The sequence below is a fragment of the Colletotrichum aenigma genome (genome assembly GCF_013390185.1).
Source record: "Colletotrichum aenigma strain Cg56 chromosome Unknown KSG_Cg56_contig07, whole genome shotgun sequence".
NCBI lineage: Eukaryota > Fungi > Ascomycota > Sordariomycetes > Glomerellales > Glomerellaceae > Colletotrichum > Colletotrichum aenigma.
In genome coordinates, this window is record NW_023500913.1 from 1,161,221 (window position 1) to 1,180,356 (window position 19,136).

General features: G+C 49.0%; 8 protein-coding genes across 8 annotated transcripts; 4 read left to right on the top strand and 4 right to left on the bottom strand.

The window, feature by feature from the left end:
* Positions 1 to 3,370: 3,370 nt before the first annotated feature.
* Positions 3,371 to 4,414, bottom strand: ARA2-0 (D-arabinose 1-dehydrogenase; the record flags this gene model as incomplete). The annotated part of the gene is made up of 1 exon (XM_037325826.1): positions 3,371 to 4,414. The coding sequence occupies one exon, from the start codon at positions 4,412 to 4,414 to the stop codon at positions 3,371 to 3,373; it is 1,044 nt and encodes a 347-aa protein (XP_037175264.1).
* An 878-nt stretch (positions 4,415 to 5,292) lies between these two features.
* CGCA056_v010580 (General alpha-glucoside permease) lies at positions 5,293 to 6,297 on the top strand (the record flags this gene model as incomplete). The annotated part of the gene is made up of 1 exon (XM_037325827.1): positions 5,293 to 6,297. One exon carries the CDS (start codon positions 5,293 to 5,295, stop codon positions 6,295 to 6,297), a length of 1,005 nt encoding a protein of 334 aa, XP_037175100.1.
* Positions 6,298 to 6,366: 69 nt separating this feature from the next.
* Positions 6,367 to 7,027, top strand: CGCA056_v010581 (General alpha-glucoside permease; the record flags this gene model as incomplete). Its single annotated transcript, XM_037325828.1, has 2 exons — positions 6,367 to 6,822; positions 6,899 to 7,027. The coding sequence occupies 2 exons, from the start codon at positions 6,367 to 6,369 to the stop codon at positions 7,025 to 7,027; spliced, it is 585 nt and encodes a 194-aa protein (XP_037175099.1).
* A 522-nt stretch (positions 7,028 to 7,549) lies between these two features.
* Positions 7,550 to 8,840, bottom strand: LAE1-3 (Secondary metabolism regulator LAE1; the record flags this gene model as incomplete). The annotated part of the gene is made up of 5 exons (XM_037325829.1): positions 7,550 to 8,045; positions 8,097 to 8,298; positions 8,359 to 8,394; positions 8,451 to 8,520; positions 8,577 to 8,840. The coding sequence occupies 5 exons, from the start codon at positions 8,838 to 8,840 to the stop codon at positions 7,550 to 7,552; spliced, it is 1,068 nt and encodes a 355-aa protein (XP_037175093.1).
* An 871-nt stretch (positions 8,841 to 9,711) lies between these two features.
* hxnZ-0 (Major facilitator-type transporter hxnZ) lies at positions 9,712 to 10,592 on the bottom strand (the record flags this gene model as incomplete). Its single annotated transcript, XM_037325830.1, has 4 exons — positions 9,712 to 9,985; positions 10,048 to 10,274; positions 10,340 to 10,500; positions 10,526 to 10,592. The coding sequence occupies 4 exons, from the start codon at positions 10,590 to 10,592 to the stop codon at positions 9,712 to 9,714; spliced, it is 729 nt and encodes a 242-aa protein (XP_037175091.1).
* A 2,983-nt stretch (positions 10,593 to 13,575) lies between these two features.
* Positions 13,576 to 14,772, top strand: CGCA056_v010584 (uncharacterized protein; the record flags this gene model as incomplete). Its single annotated transcript, XM_037325831.1, has 2 exons — positions 13,576 to 13,914; positions 13,984 to 14,772. The coding sequence occupies 2 exons, from the start codon at positions 13,576 to 13,578 to the stop codon at positions 14,770 to 14,772; spliced, it is 1,128 nt and encodes a 375-aa protein (XP_037175090.1).
* A 1,926-nt stretch (positions 14,773 to 16,698) lies between these two features.
* CGCA056_v010585 (uncharacterized protein) lies at positions 16,699 to 17,004 on the top strand (the record flags this gene model as incomplete). The annotated part of the gene is made up of 1 exon (XM_037325832.1): positions 16,699 to 17,004. The coding sequence occupies one exon, from the start codon at positions 16,699 to 16,701 to the stop codon at positions 17,002 to 17,004; it is 306 nt and encodes a 101-aa protein (XP_037175318.1).
* A 1,466-nt stretch (positions 17,005 to 18,470) lies between these two features.
* On the bottom strand, positions 18,471 to 18,788 carry CGCA056_v010586 (uncharacterized protein; the record flags this gene model as incomplete). The annotated part of the gene is made up of 1 exon (XM_037325833.1): positions 18,471 to 18,788. The coding sequence occupies one exon, from the start codon at positions 18,786 to 18,788 to the stop codon at positions 18,471 to 18,473; it is 318 nt and encodes a 105-aa protein (XP_037175313.1).
* Between the last annotated feature and the right edge of the window lie 348 nt (positions 18,789 to 19,136).

Below are 19,136 nucleotides of genomic sequence, written 5' to 3' on the forward strand. Positions count from 1 at the left end.
CAGTGTACTGTTAGAACGTATCAATCCCCAGCTTCTGTTAGCAGACCCTACTGTCGGATAGCTGACCGTAACAACAAGGATAACAGCTGAACGACCCACTCGGGCGTCGGGCGGCTAGGATAGGACATTTGTACTGCAGGATCATGGGAACAACAGGGACTCACTTGGAGACGGAAGAACTATGATATAAGTCACGTGATGATAAGATAAGACTGAGCAGGCAGTGTGGATCACTGAGCGCTCAGTCGAAGTTACTGAGCGCTCACTAACAGTTAATGAGCGCTCACTGGTACCTAGTAAGGGATCAGTGATAGAGTAAAGGGTACTGTTCAGAACTTGTATATAGTATGACCCTGAGCCTGGCTTATAGTCAGACTTCCATAGCTCTTCAGCAATCAACTTAGTGTTCATCCTCACGGATACTCTCAGCTTACCTTCACTGCGAATCACTTGTTAAGTCTAAGACTGATCACCTTGGCCTCTGAAGAACCGATCTACTACAGCCTACGACCTACGACCACGACCCAGTGTACTGTTAGAACGTATCAATCCCCAGCTTCTGTTAGCAGACCCTACTGTCGGATAGCTGACCGTAACACTACTGTGGAAACTATCGTCTTATGCTATCAAACTTTAGGGGGTTAGGAAGCGTTAGCCTCAGTCGTCTAGTTGAGGTTGGTTTATAGGGCTCAGCCACTATTATTATAATGCTGTCGCTTATTGCCTATATAGTCGTATCAGCTGTAGACAGGGTTGATATGCTGCTTGCAATCAGCGTAAGGGTTGCTCTATCTGTTGACATAAGCCCGTTCAGAGCTGTTAAGAGCTGCATCATCTGGTCCTGAAGAGGACGTATGCTTACGTTAACCGCTTCGTTAACCCTGCGGTCAATCTCTGCAGTCATCGCATCGTTTGCGCTACCCTCTAGCGAATCTATCGTGTCGCACTCGTGAGGTTTTCATATAGCGTCTTCTCAATACGCTACCCTCTAGCGAATCGGTCGTATCGCTCTCGTGAGGTTTCGTAAGCGTCTTTTGTTGTTAAGCTTAGAATATGTAAGGGGCTAGCCCCTAGGCTTGTTCAACGTAGAGGTGCCGTCGATTGACTATTCTAAGCTGAAGAAGGAAGAAAGGACTTTACAAGAGTAGGCACCTAACAGCGGTGAAGCAGGCTGGGTTAGGCGGCATACTGCGGCAGAATAGTGGGTCCAACGGAGCCGGATCTCAGTAACTGCTCTGGCGAAGCCGGAGATATCAATCCGGGCTCTAGCCCGTGACATAAGGTTATAGATGTGGTAATGTTATGATAAAAGGTAATAATTCTGAGCATTTATGAGCATTTAATTGTATAGATAAGAATAAGGGAACAGATGTATTGTGATGAGTCTGGTTGTTGTTGTTGGCAGGTTGCATCATCTAGTAGGGAAAAGTGAGGGGAAAGATAACCTGAAACGTAACCTGCTAAACTGCTAATTACATAAGGTGCTTACGTAGCTATACATATTACATAGTCAATATTATAGTTATAAGTTATAATAAATCAAGTATTTTTATGTAAGGTTTTATACCTTAAACTTTATTAGTTTATTTTATGTAGAATATTAAAGTAAGTTTAGCGTTATTATTTCTCTTCTATTATTATTATTATTATAAAAGAATGTTATATGTTACCACTATTTAAACTACTATAATAACTTCTACTCTTTTAGAAAATTTTAAAACAAATAACTTAAAGTTTAATATTTAAAGAGTAGTTTATAAAATATTAATTAGATATAGAAATATTATAATATTAGTAATAATATTATATTTTAGTAACTTTATATATTAGAACAAGTAGAGTACTAACTAATCTATGACCTCTTATTAGTTATATCTATTTATAAATAAGATATTAAGTTTAATAATTTAATCGAGAGGTAATAAATTACTTATTTAGGTAGTAGTAATAGCGTTAACTTAGCTAATTAGCTTGTATTACTTACTAAGTGACTTGCACTTGCAGCAGCGCTGGGTTAAAGGCCATCGCAACGAACCCTTAAAGCACTGCATCGGTCGCAAGCGTGTCTGGTCCTCTTACGAGCGCCTGTAGGAGGTCCAGCTAGAGGTATTGACCCATCATCCTCGCCAGCCTGACGGGCCTCGGCATTGTTCTCTGCCTCCATATTTCCGAAATGTCGGGATTGTACGATCTAGGGTTTCGCTTTGTGTGGTATTCATACATCTAGTGTTTGTAGAGAGGCAAAGTTTGCCAACGGCAAAGGAGAATTGAACCTGTGGTTATTACCCGTGGGGTAATAAGTGCTGAAGTTTACAGGAGTGATGCATGATCATTGTTCGCATCGCCTATCCAATCGCTACCGGCCAGCTTGAGATTGCGCCGCCCCACTCAGACATTTTCTGAGACGTCTGGCAGGTCATTTGATGAAGAATCTGGCACAACCTGATATGAGGGGCCGCTTTCGGTAATCCATAATAATGTACCGAGGGTCTCAACCTGCACGTAGTAGATGTTGCCGGGGAAGGTCCAGGCGCAAATAAACAAGGAAGTGATACTCGGGATATTGGCATGCGCTGTGCTATTGGTTTATAGATGCCGGTGGCCGCAGCAAGTGCTGGATATGTACCCAAAGTGCAAGGCTTTAGTAGCCGAAGATCGCCAACCTCCACATGGTTCTCCGCACAAAGTCCGGGGAAAGGCGGAGGTTCGTGCGGGGGAAAGTCAGAGTTTAGTGAACCGCTGGTAAAAAGGAAAATTACCCTTGTCGGTCTATTGGAAAAGTTCAGACTGGATTTCGAACTTCGAATTACCAGCGGACGCGGGGCTCCGATGTAGGCAACGCAGAAATCGAGTCGACATATCGACGTGAGCTAGTATTCTTTTCGTCATATACTGATCGGGCGTTTCCGTGTGGGACCCAAAAGTGCTGGTATCAGGCTTTTACATTTTCAGAACGAACCTCTTGACATAGTGTTTTTCATCCTCGATTCCCGGGACCAATTCGCTTTATCAGTGGAAGATTACCGAGCAAAAGGCAACGATGGCACTGAAAGGAAGAGTCCAATCGCATGAGATGAGCCTTAGTACAAGCTGCCATATCTGATGTGTCTATTCGTGGTTTCCAATACATGTTGAGACGTCCCTAAGTTTCGTCCACCGCTTCTATACAGTATGACATGATCATGAGGTGCGTATTGGAGACTTCTCTTCCTCTACTCGTTGTAATATTATGACATTAAAAGCCAGTGTTACAGTTATTACTGCAAGGAGAATTACAGTGCAGGTTTCTCGATCAACTGATTTGATCTGCCTCTGGCTGTCTATAGTTGACTCTCTTCGGCTACACTCTTCTGGTTCGAGAATTCATAATCTACCCATTCTCCAAGAATCGAGCGAGCCTGCTCAAAAAGAGGCGCGTTGCGTTCCAGTGTCTTTGATCCAGCTCAGTGTAATGTCGCAAGCTGTCGGGTGCCTTGCTTTCAGCAGAGGAGCCATGTTTCAGTACTTCCTTCGCAGCAGCGACATTTTGCTCCAGGTCGGATATGCTGCTCACACCCGTGATTGTAGATACCGCGAAAGAAGATTCGCAATTTTGTTTCGCTTTCATAATCGCATACTGTAATGCAACAGACGAGAACGTCTCTCCATTTCCATTATTCTCCACCCATGTCGCCGCTTCAGCTGCCGCTGCCCGTAGGCCCTCAGGAGCAGGATGCCAATCGCCCGTGAGACCCGTGGGGATGCCTCCCCTTCTTAACAGACTCACGGCCAGCGGGCTGGAGCAAAAGACACGATTGACTCCAGCAGAACGGAGCCTGTCGAATCCGCGTGTCTCAGCTTGTGTATTTTGGAGGGTGAGCTGAGCCCATGTCTGGACCACGTCCACGGGGCGACCATGACGCTCCAATACTGTGGCGGCAATCTCCACTAAAACCTCGATGTCGTATCCTGATATGCCAACATGTAAAATGTGACCAGTCCGCTGGAGATCAAGCAAGACACCTACAGCGGTGATAACATCTTGTTTCGGTACGAATTCAACGTCGTGACAGAAGACGACATCCAAGTACGGGGTGTGAAAACGATCTAGTGATCGCGCAACAGACTTGTAAACCCAGTCCGGTGAGTAGTCGAACTCATTCTCATTGATGCGACCGACCTTGGTCATGATCTCATAGTCGCCGCGGCCGTACTTGGCTTTGACGTCTGCATGTGCGAGGGCTGCCCCCATGAGCTGCTCAGAAGGCTCGTAGTAGGGCGACGTGTCGATCGAACGTATGCCGAGCTCAAATGCCCGTATAAGAATTTCCGTGATTGGCAGAGATTCCGGATCGGGGTGGAGCTGGTAACTAAAGCCTGCTCCTCCCATCACAAGTGGAGGGGCGCTGAGGCCAATTGCTGGAATTGCTGTCATGGCTCAAGTCGCAAGTTGATCAAATGAATGTACAATGAAAGGTTCAGAGAAGTGTCAAACTCAACCAGGAAATGGTAAATAGGATGTCGCTTTTGGATTGAAGTGGGTCTTGTTCTTGTTTTAGAGACAATCTGAGAAACCTCGAACGATCACAGTTCTTATAAATTCCCTGGCGAAAGACTTACTAAGGCTACATGGCAGTAAGTGGTCAACGTGTCCTGTTACCCAGAGTTGTATGGAAAGTTGTCGTCGTCTTGGAAACATGAGGCATCAACTGGTGATGAAAACGATATTTTGGGCAACATGTCATTATTTGTGGGGTTGGGGATGATGTCCGAGAAGATCATTTTGCCGTCGGGTAATAATGGAGGGGAACTGGAGAGGAACTCCTCCGCGATCCTCGTCGCATCTCCAAGCCATGATCCCTGGAACTCGACAGTTTCTTCTGGGCAATCTCTCCGCATAAATCACCTGGGGGGCCAACCATCTGCGTGCTGCCGTAACGCCGCGTTGATTTAGCTTGTAACTTCGTCCGGATATTCGTCACTGGATCATAGCCGGCGCTCTCACTGTTATCTGCGTCTTGGCCTCATGGCGGACCCCGCCGGTATGGATCGAAGGATTCGCAACATTCTGCGGGGTTCCCATGGGGTATGGCAAGGTATACCCTTCCTCTCCCCGGATTACATGTCCACAGACTGCCCATCAATGGCCTGACGACGACGTTCCTCCTTTCTGACACCACTGAACGCCGTCGTTTAATATGTTATAAAAACATCAAGCTGCAGCTCGTCCTTTCTGCCTGTGTGTCGTGCTTAAACCCGACATCTCTATTCACCAATTGCGATTTTCTCTAATTTCCCAACCCAAAAACCAACATGGAACCCAAATCTGAGGTAGCCATGGTGGAGCATGCAAATACTTGTAGCGATGACAACCACGAGCACGACACACTTGCTGCTGCGGAGGATGGCGGTAAACTCGACGCCACGGATGAGCAGAAAGCCATACAAGCCACCCTCTCAGAACACGATCTGACAATATGGGAGGCACTCAGGCGTTATAAGAAAGCGGCTCTTTGGTCGATGCTCGTCTCGATGTCGGTCATCATGCGTGCCTACGACATTGAGATTACCGGAAACTTTTACGCCTTGCCGGCGTTTAGAGACCACCTTGGCGAGCATGTCGATGGACATGGGATGGAGATTCCCGTCCAGTGGCAGGTGGCAATGAGTATGGGCCCCATCGTCGGACAAGTCGCTGGTGCATGGCTTGCTGCTGTACCCATGGACTCCTTGGGCCGGAAGAAGGCCTTGGCCATTTACCTCATCATGACTTCCGCCCTCGTCTTCATGCAAGTCTTTGCACCAAACCGCACCGTTCTCACCGTTTCCATGTATCTCGCTGGGATCATATGGGGTGGCTACCACGTTCTAGCCCCTGTGTATGCGTCAGAGGTTCTGCCCTTGCGATTGCGTGGAATCTTCATCGCGTACGTCAGCTTGTGCTACGTGATGGGCCAGTTCATCCAGACAGGCATCACACGAGCCTTCGTCAGCTGGAGCAGCGTATGGGCATACAAGATTCCATATGCCCTACAATGGGTTTGGCCTGTCTTCATCCTCTCCTTCCTCTACTGGTGTCCTGAGTCACCGTGGTGGCTGATTCGCCAGAACCGGCTGGACGACGCCAAGAAGGCACTCGATCGACTTTCTAGCAAGCAGTGTCACGCCCACAACCACGATGTGCTTGCCATGATGGTGAAGACCGACATTTATGAGAGAGAGCTCGAGGTTGGGGCTACATTCCGGGATTGTTTCAAGGGACCCAATCTCCGTCGCCTCGAGATTGCCTCTGCCGTCTTCATCGTCCAAAACTTCTAGGGCAACCCAGTAGGCTTCGCTGTCTATCTGTTTGAGCAGACTGGGCTAAGTTCAGAAAACGCCTTCAACATGGGTATCGGCCTCAATGGTGTTGGTTTCGTGGGTGTTTTCTGTTCCATGTTTCCCATCATCTGGTTCGGTCGCCGACGCGCCTGGATGTACGGCCTAACCTACAACATCGCTTGTCTGTGGGTCGTGGCGTTCATGTGTCTTGGCCCTGACTACAAAACCAACCAAGCCTATTCCTGGGCCCAGGCATCTATCTTAATTACGATGCAACTCGTCTATTCTCTTACCATTGGACCGTTGGCATATGTCATTTCGTCCGAGGTTCCCTCGACGAGGCTCCGGGCAAAGACGTTTTCACTCACCGCCACTTTCAACGGAATGTCATACTTGGTCATCACTGTTGCTGGCCCTTACCTTTTGAATCCCGGGTCCGCCAATGCTGGCGCCATGATCGAGCTTTTGTGGGGTGGGCTTAGTTTATTCTCGTTTGCTTGGAGCTTTTTCCGTCTCCCAGAGGTACGTTGATTCCCCGAATGGTGCCCAGTTCCACGGCTATCATACACATGATCCTAACATGTCACGCTGTTTTTAGACTGGAGACCGCACCTTTGAGGAGATTGATTACCTGTTTGAGCATCGTGTTCCCGCACGCAAGTTTCGGGGCTATATCATTGACGAAACAAATGTCTTTCCGAATATGAAGAACAAGGAATCGATTTGAAGATCGTGGGGGTTAATAATTTTCACCGAGGACGGGTTGCAATAATCACACACTGATTAGCAGGAAAGCCTCCACTGACTTATGCATGGACTCCATGGAAGCTCAAAGCTTTTTTCATCTAATGGTGAGAAACTATAGAAATCATCAAGGAAACAGCGCTATCCCCTGAGCATTTTCCCCAACTCTGAGAGACTGCAGTTCAAAGTGGTGAACCTGCTTTCTGCCTGCGCATCAACCACTGGTCCTACTAGCTGTACGGTCGTCTCTCAAAACACGGATAGTGCATTCTGTGCAAAAGTTCGACATTGCATGCATTCATGGCCTGACATAGTGACATTAGAGTCAACGCGACCACCAGAAACATGAATTATGTTTATCTCTATATGCTAATTTTCTTGTCCACAAAAGCAATTTAAAAAGGAAATAGCACAGTGAGATATGCAAACATACTAAGTCATTTATTTATTGAGTCTCGCGTCTCCTGCATGCTTGCCGGTCGTGACCGCGGATACCAAAGTCTTTTCAAGCCTCCTCGCCTCCGGAGGAATCCGGTCCACCATCCCGTTCGGGCGCATCCTCCGGTTTCTGAGCGTACCAGAAGTAGAAGTTAAAGTATCGATGCTTGCTGTTGTCCTCAATCTCCTTCCTTGCAATCGCGTTCCAAACCTCCGTCTCCACTGGCGAAAGCCCGTTCGCCTCAAACGGCTTTTGCATAGCTGGTAAGACGTCTTTAATGGCATTCTTGAGATACAGGCCACACAATCTTAGAATCTCGTCTTTTGCCCAAGTTCCGATGGGCACCTTCTTGACTTCGCAACGAATTTCCTTGAAACCTGCCCCTTCAAGGTGATGTCTGAAGTCTCTTGCCTTGTGAAAGTTGGCTCCAAAGCGGAGAAACGACGATACAACAATGTCAAAGAACTCAGTGAGCTGGCAATTGTCCCCTGCAGTACCATCATCACAGTGTGGATACATGTGAAGCTCTTGAAACTCAATCCAGGCCCCAGGCTTCATATGACTTAGTCTGGTTAGTGATATATCTCAGTGAGCTTTCGAGTTAAACACCTACTTGTATGCTTGACCGATAAATTTATCAATATTCTTTAGGAAACTAATCATATATCGAAGATGAACGAAGTCAAAGTTATCGCCGCTGAGCCAGTCGTCTTCAGCATCGTCAACAAGAAATTTGACGTTTGGGGGAATCCATGTCGGCTGCATCGGAGACAGATCAATGCCTAAGATCTCTGCAGCAGGGAATGCATCCGCGACTAGATTAAAGAAATGTCAGCCTCGTTCCTTCACTTAAACAATTCCCAAATGAGTGTCACAAAGTTGTGTCAACATGCCTTCGATTGCCCAGATACCTTCCAAAGTCGTCAGTGATCGTCGCATCAAGTGCTTTCCTGCCAAGATCACTCACCAGTGCCGGTACCAACATCAATGATCTTGTGAGGGTTTTCTCCAATCGGGGAGTAGAACAGCTTGCCATCCTATGTTGCGATTAGACTTTAACATAAAGGGCTTGGAGGAAATGCGACAAACGAACCGTCAGTTCAAGCATCATCGCATGCTTCATATCCTCCCTATTTGCCTCTCTCTCGTCGTTTGGCAGTGGGTATCTTCCATGACGATAATTGTGATAGCGACGTCCAAACTCGAACTGATGAGAATGGATACTGGACGTCAAGGAAGCTGAATCAGCGGAGGAGGCATCCCACTCAATCGGTTCAAACTCCGAATCGTCGACAGGCCCTTCCGCAACTTCGATGGCCCCGACAGGGTGTCGGGCAGCTGGGGCATCGACAGACATATTATTGGACTGCGAAAGCCGAACCAAATTGTTGCTTGATGAAGCACTGTTTTTGATGGCAGCCTCGCGTGCCCGTACAGCGCCAGTCGCTGATGAATTTGAACTTGAACGAGGATAGGAACTATGACAGACTGTTGAGACTCTGGAAAGAAGTGAGGAGAAAGAAGGGTCAAACTTGGGGCTCGGGGATCGATGAGGATTGTGTTGGTTCTTCGTACACATCAGCGGCAGATTCCGTCTCTGCGCGGAGACAGCGGAAGCAATATGTGTTTTTCGACGTGCACCAACGTGCATGAAGGATGCTATTATGGTCTGATCCTGTTCTTCTTTAAGAGCAGCACGCCGGAGATTGGTCACTGAGCGAGGCCAAGGGCCAGGGTCGAACCCACAATTGCATGGTAGCCGCCGATGCACGACAGTTCGCTTGTTTGAAGTGACAGAATTGATGTAATGCAAAAATTGAAGAGGCCAGTTGACCACCCACCTAGGTAGGGCTCTGGAGTACGTACTGTGTCAGTCGAATTATGACATGACTTATCCGAAAACACCACAAATCTGAATACCCGCAATATGCCACCAAAAGAAAAGATCCTCTTAGTGTGATTCGGGCCATGTAATTATCTCGGTTCAGATCCTCCACTAGGCAAGGTCCATCAAGAGCTCCTACGGCCATACGGCTCGTACGGGAACAACACTGACACTCCAGCCATGCCAACAAACAGAGCTGCCAAACGTACAGTGGTACCGGAGTGCCCGTATTACCCTCGCTGGCAACCACCGCAGATATGATTCCCATGATCCTATTGCACGCAACAGCAATGCCGCTCGCAATTGCCCTACGGGCGCTAGGAAGAACCTCGGGCGTATATGCTTAGAGAGTTCCGTAGTAAATGTTGATGCAGAAGGCAATGACGCAAGTCAGCGTCAAGTCTTGCATGGAGGTCTGCACAGCCGTGTAGGCGGAGAAAAAGGCCGTCGTGATCATCGCACCGATAGCCATAGTGTATTTGCGCCCAAGCTTCGTGTTACACATGAAACCGGCGACAATAGGACCAGGTATCCCACTGATGTTGGTGAGGGCATAATTGCGCCACCTTTCGAAGTGCGTTCGGTGGAAGATGACGCCTTTGGTTGCAAGGTATGTCCTGATGATCGTCAGCAAGTCTCTTTCAAGACATCAATCGGAGATAGAAACGCTGCCACTCACGGAAGAAAAACGTAAAACGTTGGATAGGCCAGGCCTATTTGGGTCCAAGACAGGAAAATGCCAGTCGTCGAGGAGCTCATCTTCTTGTTGCTGAAAAAGCCTCGGATGTGCAGCAAGGTCTCGCCAACAGAAAACCGTTTCTTGCTATGGGCAGAGATGACTGTTCCGCAAGCCGCAGGATCTGCCTTGGTCAAGGGGCATGGCCGGTTGTACGTTGTAGCCAAGTACTGGAAAGTCGTTACGACGGCGACTCATCGCCGACACCAAGCAGACACTTTGGAGTTTCCTTCACTTTGATGACAGTCACCCGAAGCACGGACATTACAAAGACAAGGGCGCCGCCGGTGAACATGGTATACCGCCATCCCCAGTTGTTAGCCTTGGTGCAACTTGCAGCATCGGAGCAGTTCCATGGGTTTGAAATCAAGAAGCCCCAGCCCAGGAAGCCAGCGACTGCGTGAATGACCCCCCCACCAACAAGCCAGAGCGGTGAGAGGCCACTGCTTGCTGCTTGGAAGGTACTCCAGGAAGACGGCCGTGTCCATGATGAGACTGCCACAGGCGCCGAAGCAAGAATCCCAGGAATTTCCAATTTGGCATGGCGCCGGCTATAATGCAACTGACTGAACATACAAGAAGGGAAACATTGAAAGCGTGTCCTCGTCCAATGATGTCGGCGCCGAAGCCCTAGAATACCGCGCCGAGTAGCATTCCAACGTAGCTAGCGATCGTCAGGCCGTTGGGATATCCATGTTCTCTAAACTCGCGGAACGCCTGAGTTGCGATACCAGACTGAAAGAGGGATTTCATCGAGTCAACGGCATATCTGTATTCTGAGTGTCAAAAGCAAGTCACACGGGATCAGGAGCTTGGTAGTCATGGTTCTACTCACCCGAAGCCGTTGAGGAAGAACATGTACCAAGCCTTCGACTCTGGCCATCAAATTCACAAAAGAGCGAATTCACGGGGATTCGCCCGTAGATATGTGTTTATGTTCCCCTTCAATAAGCGTTGATATGTTTGGCCGCTGACATCGTATGCTTAGTATGAAATCGCCTCTCCGGTTCTAACGACTTGAACCTTCACGCCAGAGATGGGCGTCTTGCACAGGCTAGGATATGACATAATGTAGGGCTGCCAGCTTCTAATCAACATCTTCGATTGATCAGCACGTATGTACGATAAGCCCCGCCATTGGAGACATGGAGTGATAAATCCTGGGGGGAGAGGATACGTTGACTTCACTTTACGTTATCGTCAACTCTTGGGTACGGAAAGCTCGGCTTTGATCATGCATGTTTCTTTGGCCTTGGCCACTTCAGATCTGTTTGAGTTGGTCACAAGTGAGATGCAGTCGCAAGAAAAGATAAAAATATCTCATCTGTGCGCAATGGTAGAGCCACCTGGCCGATCGTCTTGGCTGTATTTCTCTATCGCTTTGTCCACGGACAGCCTGTCTTACTTCCTCAACTCTCCCTTTTGGATTACCAGTAGACGCTTACAGCGGTCTTCGTCGATGGTTTCCTCAACGAAGCTCTCGACACCGAGTTTAAGCATATCTTGCAGGTTTTTGATGGTTTTCTGTGAGAACCACGCAACATGACTGCTTAAAGTCAGGTTCGGCACGGCTGTCTCCCCGTTTAGAATATCTGGGATAAGAGGGGTAGTTCCCACACCACCGGGTTCCGTCTCGAAAACATCCACAGCGGCTCCGAAAATTCTCTCCTCCTTCAACGCAGTTGCTAGTGCCTGCTCGTCAACAACGCCACCTCTGGCAAGGTTCACAAGAAGCGCCTCCTTTCTCATTGAATGAAACTCCGAGGCCGAGATCAGGGACATAGTTTCTGGGTCCTTAGGGCAGCAAACCACAATAGTAGTAGCTCTCTTGATGAGATCGTCAAAAGAGGCTCTTCCTTCGCGGGGTTTGCTTTCGCCCTTGCGATCCGCAATCAAGACCTTGCCAAAGCCAAGGGCCCTCGCCAAAGTTTCGATTCTCTTCCCGAGAGCTCCGTATCCGATGATCCCTAGGACCTCTTGTTCGCAACTCAAAGGCGGCCCCTGTGTCCACCGAGGCGTCAAAGAGCCCTCTCGAATCCACTCCTTCTCCGGACTCGTAATCGCAGCATGAACCTCAACAACCTTTCGGCGGGCGGAGAAGTAAAGCGTCAGGAAATGTTCCCCAACGGCTTCAACGTTGCTTTGCGGGCAGTTGAAGACGGTGATGCGTCTTTCGACAAATGCAGCGCGGTCAAGCCACTCAAAACCGGTCGCGGCGACAGCAACGCATTGCAGATGACATGCATGGGCCAGGTCATTCGGAGTTATCGGCACGACGCTGGTGACGACAATCGTTGCATTTTTGATACGCTCTGCGACCTCGTGTGGCTGTGTGCGTTCATAAAGACTGCGTGTATGCGGGAAATCGAAATCCGGGAAGGTAGCCTCTGCGGCGTCCAGACAAACGACGTGATGCTTCATTTTCTAAAGCAAATGGTCATGAGGTGGTTCATTAAATCATTCAAGCCGTAATCGGAGTAACTCACTTGTTAAATATATGCTCGCCATGTACATGAGAAGATGCCCAGAGATGACAATGAGTGATGCGGAGAAGTGATTGGTTTTGTTATCAAGAGAGATATCGGCCCTCTTGTTGTGGGGCCGCTTTCGGAGCCCCGGTAAACGTATCTTTCCCCGGGGCATGCCTTTTCGTGCGGAGTAATATCGGAGATTTATTTGGGCTATTCAAGGTCAGCAAATAAATAGCCCCTTCGTATTGTCCTACATCATGCGCGATCCGCGCAACCAAATCGTAGTCAGGGTGAAGGACTTACGAAGTATGGCCGGTTCGACGGCACGAGGCCTGTTGCCTACCTTGCCGTAGTCGACAAGGATTTCTGAGCCTATCTTGGGGTTGTGACGTTGGTTGCCGTGAGATGCGTTAGTGCACATGCAGAAGATAAGCTCAGGAGCTGGAGAGAGTCTTTCTACTCGCCCAGCAAACTGATAGATCGTCTCGCGGTGAGACAGTATACCGGCATCTCATCCTGGAAAAGGATAGAATTGCCAGTAATACACGAAGCACACGCTGTACCAATGAATTTGGATCTTGCCAGAGTTTGTACCGGGACATCTTCCTTGCTGCGGTCGATCGATGCGGGCCACATGTACCTTTGCGTCCTTGGAGGACGTGATGATACACCCTCTGACTGAATCACACGACAACACTTCGAGACGATAAGCTCTATTCGGATGCCTTTCACGACTAGGTTATTCTGTCTAAACTCCCTTATAGGTATTTCTATTCGTTCGGCCTGTAATTGGACCAAAGACGGCTGTCCTCTCTTGGGTCCTCTCGAAGCCTGTGATACTTCATCGTCAGCTGTGAAGATCAGCTGAGTTCGAAACTTTAAATTGACGACGGAACCCTCTCTTTCCTATGTATGAGCCCATCAACTTTGGCAATTATCAAACGTTTCTTCAGCAGTCTCTTGCACTACATCCTAACTAGCAGCACTTCGAATCGTCAAAATGGCCACCGTGACACTCAGCTGCCCAGATCCGCTCGCCAAGGCGATGCCCATGACACAAGAGCAGATCGAAGCGGAGCTGTATATCCCCCCATTTGACCCCGCCATTCATCTTGATTACAAACCTCCTACCCGCCGCCACACCTTTACAGACCTCGGACTCCCGGTGCCGAAGGGATGTCCTGACATGTGCCACACGGAGCCTTTCCGCCTCTTCTCAGAGGAGGGCATCCGGATGATTCGCCGAGAGGCCTTCAGACGCGAGTTTTTGGATCAATATATGAAGACGTACGGAGAGAAGGAGTACTGTATTATCCGTGGGTACGGCGACTCCAAGGGGGTATGTATTTTCCAAGATTACCACCGAATGAGACATCACAGAAGGTCGTGTTTCTGATATTTCCAACAGGATGGTGTCTTCTTGAAGCAAGCATGGAATCATCCCGTCACCCAAGCCGCAGTCAACAGCGCCTACGGGCATGCCTTAAGACTTCAGAGCGGTGAGGTCGCCTTGGGCTACATCAACGTGCAGCTAGGAGACGGCGGCGGAGTCAGCAGCCCTTACGAGCTTCCCGAGGAGCCGATGAAGCCTAAGCCTCTTGCGGCCAACTTGGCCTCTGAAGGAGATCTGGATGAAGACGAGGTCCTCGACATGTGGCACAAAGACATGGCACCCGTCGTGATTGTTCTCATGCTCAGCGATACCTCTACTATGCTCGGCGGCGAGACGGTCATCAAGATGGGCGACGGGCGAATGAAGAAGGTGAGAGGAGCTTCCGTCGGCGGCGCTGTCATGATGACGGGCGGATATCTCGAGCACTCGGCCATACGAGTGCGCAACTGCGGTGAGCGTCTGAGCTTGGTCAACTCTTATGACTTCCTCGATCCTGACGCGGACGACACGGCTACGTCGCTGAGGAGTTTCAATCTGCGCTGCGACAGCCTTGTCAAGGGAAGGAATACTATCATGGCGCAGAAGCTCTGGCGACTTCGAGAGCGGTGCGACCTGGCTATCAAGCGAGTCAATGAGCGTGATGCCGAGGGCGAGATGCCAAGCCAAGAGGAGGTAGAAGCATGGGTAAGGGACCAGATCCATCTCCTCAAGCACACGTCCTGGGAGATGTTTGAGCGGGTGCCGAATTACGTTGGCAAGGAGCTTCCGGTAGATGCATTGCAGAATTACTTGTCTGATGTGTAGATTTTGGTCGCAAACTCAACTTTAGCTCATCAGGCTTCAGCAATAGGTGATACACCCAAACCTTTTGTGGCATAACATGACTTCTTCGCGGTTGACTCGTGACCAATGATCTCCCAAAAAGAAAGAGACGGCTCGCTGAAACCAATCGAGGCGATAAAGAAGAGACCAAGGAGCAGGCTCTGGCACCCTCAAGTGGCAATTCGCTCGTAAATTAAGGATGCTACTTGCGACTTTGAATTCAAATAAGGACACAGGACTAACGTAAGTCTTGCAAAGTGCGCCCTGGAGATAGCATTATTGGCGTAAAGGATCTGAATAAATTTCCTTCGGATTAGGCGCCGGACATTCGGACAATACGTGACCACTGCATCATAGCAAGCCAGGACTCCTTGAAAGAAGATGGCTCCTTACAGGCGATGCCGATTGAACGCATGGTCCAATGTGGTCTGGTATTGGAATCGTGGATGGCATTACGACAGGTGCTGGTGAACGGCGCATAGACCAGGCCTGGCAGAATTTTCATGTAATCTGCGCAGTCTCTGGCAAGGTTTCGTGTGAGTAGATAATAGTGAGTTCTGGGTAACGTAAGTTGCGCGTAGTCTCCGGCTGCCTCCGAGGGCTATGATTGAGCTCAGGAGTGGCCTGAACAACTACATGCGCCAAGAGCCACGTCGGCGAGGTCCCCTGATAATGGAAGGCAGACGTCTTGTGGGAAATTCGAGCCTGTGCTTCATTACCAAGTTTAGTTCGCGCAGATCTCTAAATATATCGCAGGATATGCAACAACCAGTTCCCGGCTACAACGCCCTATCCGCGGCCCCACCAGCGACACTCCGGCCCCCCGCCCCCGTGTCGTACCGTGGCGAATACCACACACGGCCCTTCTCTCGTTACTGTCGAAGCAGACGTGTAAAATTCTTTACGTTGGACGGACGCGTGTTTTGTAGCAGCACATTCTTATGACCAACTCTCTACCCAACAAATACTATCCGGGACAAAAGCACGCACAGGGCGAAGTTATATCAACTCTTCACAGAAATGCTCATGAATGCGATGGTGGCATCTTGGGTTCTTTTGTCATCTGTAAAGGCCAATTTTCTCGATGCGAATGATACTGCCGGCGTTGCCGCAATGAATGCTTCGATTGCCAATGATGCGGCCACGAAGCAACTAGCTGTAAGGCTATCCTATCATGCAGTCGGACTGCTGCACGCATGACCATGCGACCTCAGATTTCTCGCGATGATGCGAAAAATAGCCAAGTACGAGATTGCCAAAGACAAACGGCTGATATGATATCTAGATATGGGGCAAATCCGAGACCGAGAGCGTGGCTGACTCTGAGCACCGCACGGCCGCTGCTCTTGTATTGCGTACGGGGTCGTAACAACGAATGAGAATCAAGATCGGCTTAACCGCTTAGTAAATCGAGGCGCAACCCAGTGTTCATGACTAGTGAGATACGCGGTTAGGTACGCGGTCAGAATCTTAACACTCTTGGCACTCTTGGCAAGTAGTTGCTTCTAAAGTGATGCACCTCTCCCTGCGGCTGCTGAAATGAAGGCTAACCCACAAGTCTGATTGATACTGAGTTGAGTCAGTCAAAAGGGGAATATACACTACGCCAAGAGTCACAATACCCACAATCTGGCATAGGGCGCGATGAAGCGCGGTGGCTGAAGTCGGCGATACCGTCAACAATGCAATTGCAGTTGAAATTTTTGCTCCTTGAAGACGAAAGGGCGACTTTATAAAACCATCAGCGATTCGCAAACACATCGCAAGCCCGTCCGACTTCTACCTACAAGTCGGAACTAAAACTGCACAAGCTCATCACACAGTCTTTAGTCAGTACTGCCACTCGGCCCATCTCATACGCAAGGAGCACCCAGCTAACCGTCGCTGCCGCAGCCTTATTACATCACCATGAAGGCAACATTTGTTCTCTCCGTTCTCGCTTTCGCATTTACTACTCGAGCTTGCGACCACTATAAGTACTGCGCCTGCTTGAATGCAGATGGCACCACAAACGATGAGATCACCGGCAAGGTGTGCGACTTTGGCTACACTCGCATCAAAGACCAGCCATTTCTTGAATGCAAGCACTTTAGTGGCAATTGGTTCACAGGGTACTCGGCTTTCGATAACTGCAAGTTTCGAGAGTCTTGCCAGTATGTGGGTGGTACGGGTGATTCACGATGCCGAGCTAAGTACGGCATATTCAAAGCATAAGTCGAGTCAGGCTTGATTTGTCCTGCTCTATGCCAGACGCTTGAGAGATTCTATGGTGAAGCTATCCAACATGGTAGCTTAACGAAATGAACTTCATCAGCGTATCGTATAGTAGAATTGCTCCCTGACATGGCTACTCAACAGATCCTCAAGTGACAGGTCACATGTTAGCGACACCAGCAGTCTTTAAACAAACAGCGTCATTAGTCATTAAAATGGCATCAAACCATTCTGTGAACTGTTGAGTCTACATCCAAAGACTCCTTCTAATCCATCGTGTCGTCAAGATCTCTTCCCTAGGCGAAACGAAGTTTAGAGAATCGTAGCTCACATAGTCTAGGCAAAAAAAAAAAAAAAGCATGGAATGGCAAAAAACATACAACACCGGGCATTCGCCGGTCGTCACCGACCCGACTACTACTCCAGCCCTCATTGGCTTATCTATGGGAGAGCGGACGGGATCCCGAGTTCTCCAATGGGTATGGTCGTATGTGATGATATCGGTTGTCTGAGTTGGCTATGAGGGTTTGATTCTCTCTGCTACGTGAAGGGGTCTGCACAGCCAGTCTGGATTCTTTCACTATCGGTGCGGTGGACTCCTCCGAGTCCCAGAACTCATAGTGCTTATGCGTATCGTTATTTGAGATATTAAGTCATGAAAAAAAATATGTTTCTTTGCGCCCGCAGATATTTGTCGAGGTCTGAGGACACCTCAAAATCTGGAAATGCTGCCACGCTAGGTGACCGCCGGTGCCGGAATGCGGGGGTTCCACTCCAGTCGGGACCCCGTGGCTTCGGGGAAACTTTCCCAGATCGGGCAGCACATGAACCGAATTGTCTCGTATTAGTAACGCAACACTCGCCCTTTCCGAGGGTGAAAGGACTGGGTTGGTGTCTTTCGAGTCGGCCTACGAAACGGGCACAGATCACTTCATCAAATCTGAAATTAGCAGCATCACACTCAGCGTATGGGACAAAGCCGACATCCTTCCTCAAAACCACTGAAGAGGAAGGACGACGCACGCGCTCCCTCCACGCTAGCAGTGCGTCCCTTCACTATTATGGGGCAACGGTTTCGCAAATGCTCATAATCACCTCAACGTACAGGATATCGCATCAGGTACCACGACAGTGTTACGGAGAGGTGTACCATTGTATACACACAGCTGTGCAAAAAGATAAATATCTGAATTCAGACCATGCCCCATTTTATCGAGGTCACTTAAGAAATCAAAGAGGTTTTGATTCGGGTCGTCTTGCGAAGAACGTTGATCTTAAATATGGCTTAAAAATAGGTATCATCCAAGCAGTGTTTTGTCTCCTCCCGGAGCATGCCTCTTACTTTCGTCAGTAGACGCGCAGCCCTGCAGACCGCAAGGCTTCTCCATACCCCGGTGCTCTCAACGATGGTGATATTGATCCCATCAATGGGAGGTTGTGTCCTAGCTAGGTAGCCTGAACTCCGCTCAACCTTCAGAGCACGTGTTTGTCAGCATTCCTATTATGGATCTTTTTAGGTTTATGACTGCCTTACAGTCGGTCTGCGGCTTGCAGCACTTCATCGTTTCCCATCCGACCACACCAGGCTCGGATCGTTGCCTCTCGCCAGTAATCTCACAAGTCGTTTGGCAGGGCATATCTTCCGGAAGACTGCAAACCCATCCGGTTGTCAGGCCTCGTGAGATAGGACCAACGTCTGACTTGCACAGTTCGGGTGCCCGTCGGCACCCTGCCATAATACCGACAGCCAAAGAGGCAGCGATGAGTCCCTGTGAAAGCTTCATAGTGATGTGTTGTGGGAGAGTATGTTTCGATATGTCGTTGGGGCGCAAAGTGAACAGTAGTATCTCTGTGTGTGGGAGAATGAAGACAGAAATCCGTTGTTCGCACTTGGGCTCGAGATTTATAACAGAATTCCGATCATGATAACTGACCGCTCCTTGGTCTACTTCGTACTTCGCAAATCTTTGAACGTGCGGCCCCGTTGATCAGTCTCCATTGTCGAATCTAATAGATTACCAGGCTCTGAGACTTGGCCTCATGTTGGCCTTGTTTTGTGTATCGTAGTCCTTATTACTTGAAGCAGCAAGTAGTGGGTTTGCTGTTTTGGTCGTTTGCGAAGGAGCATTAGA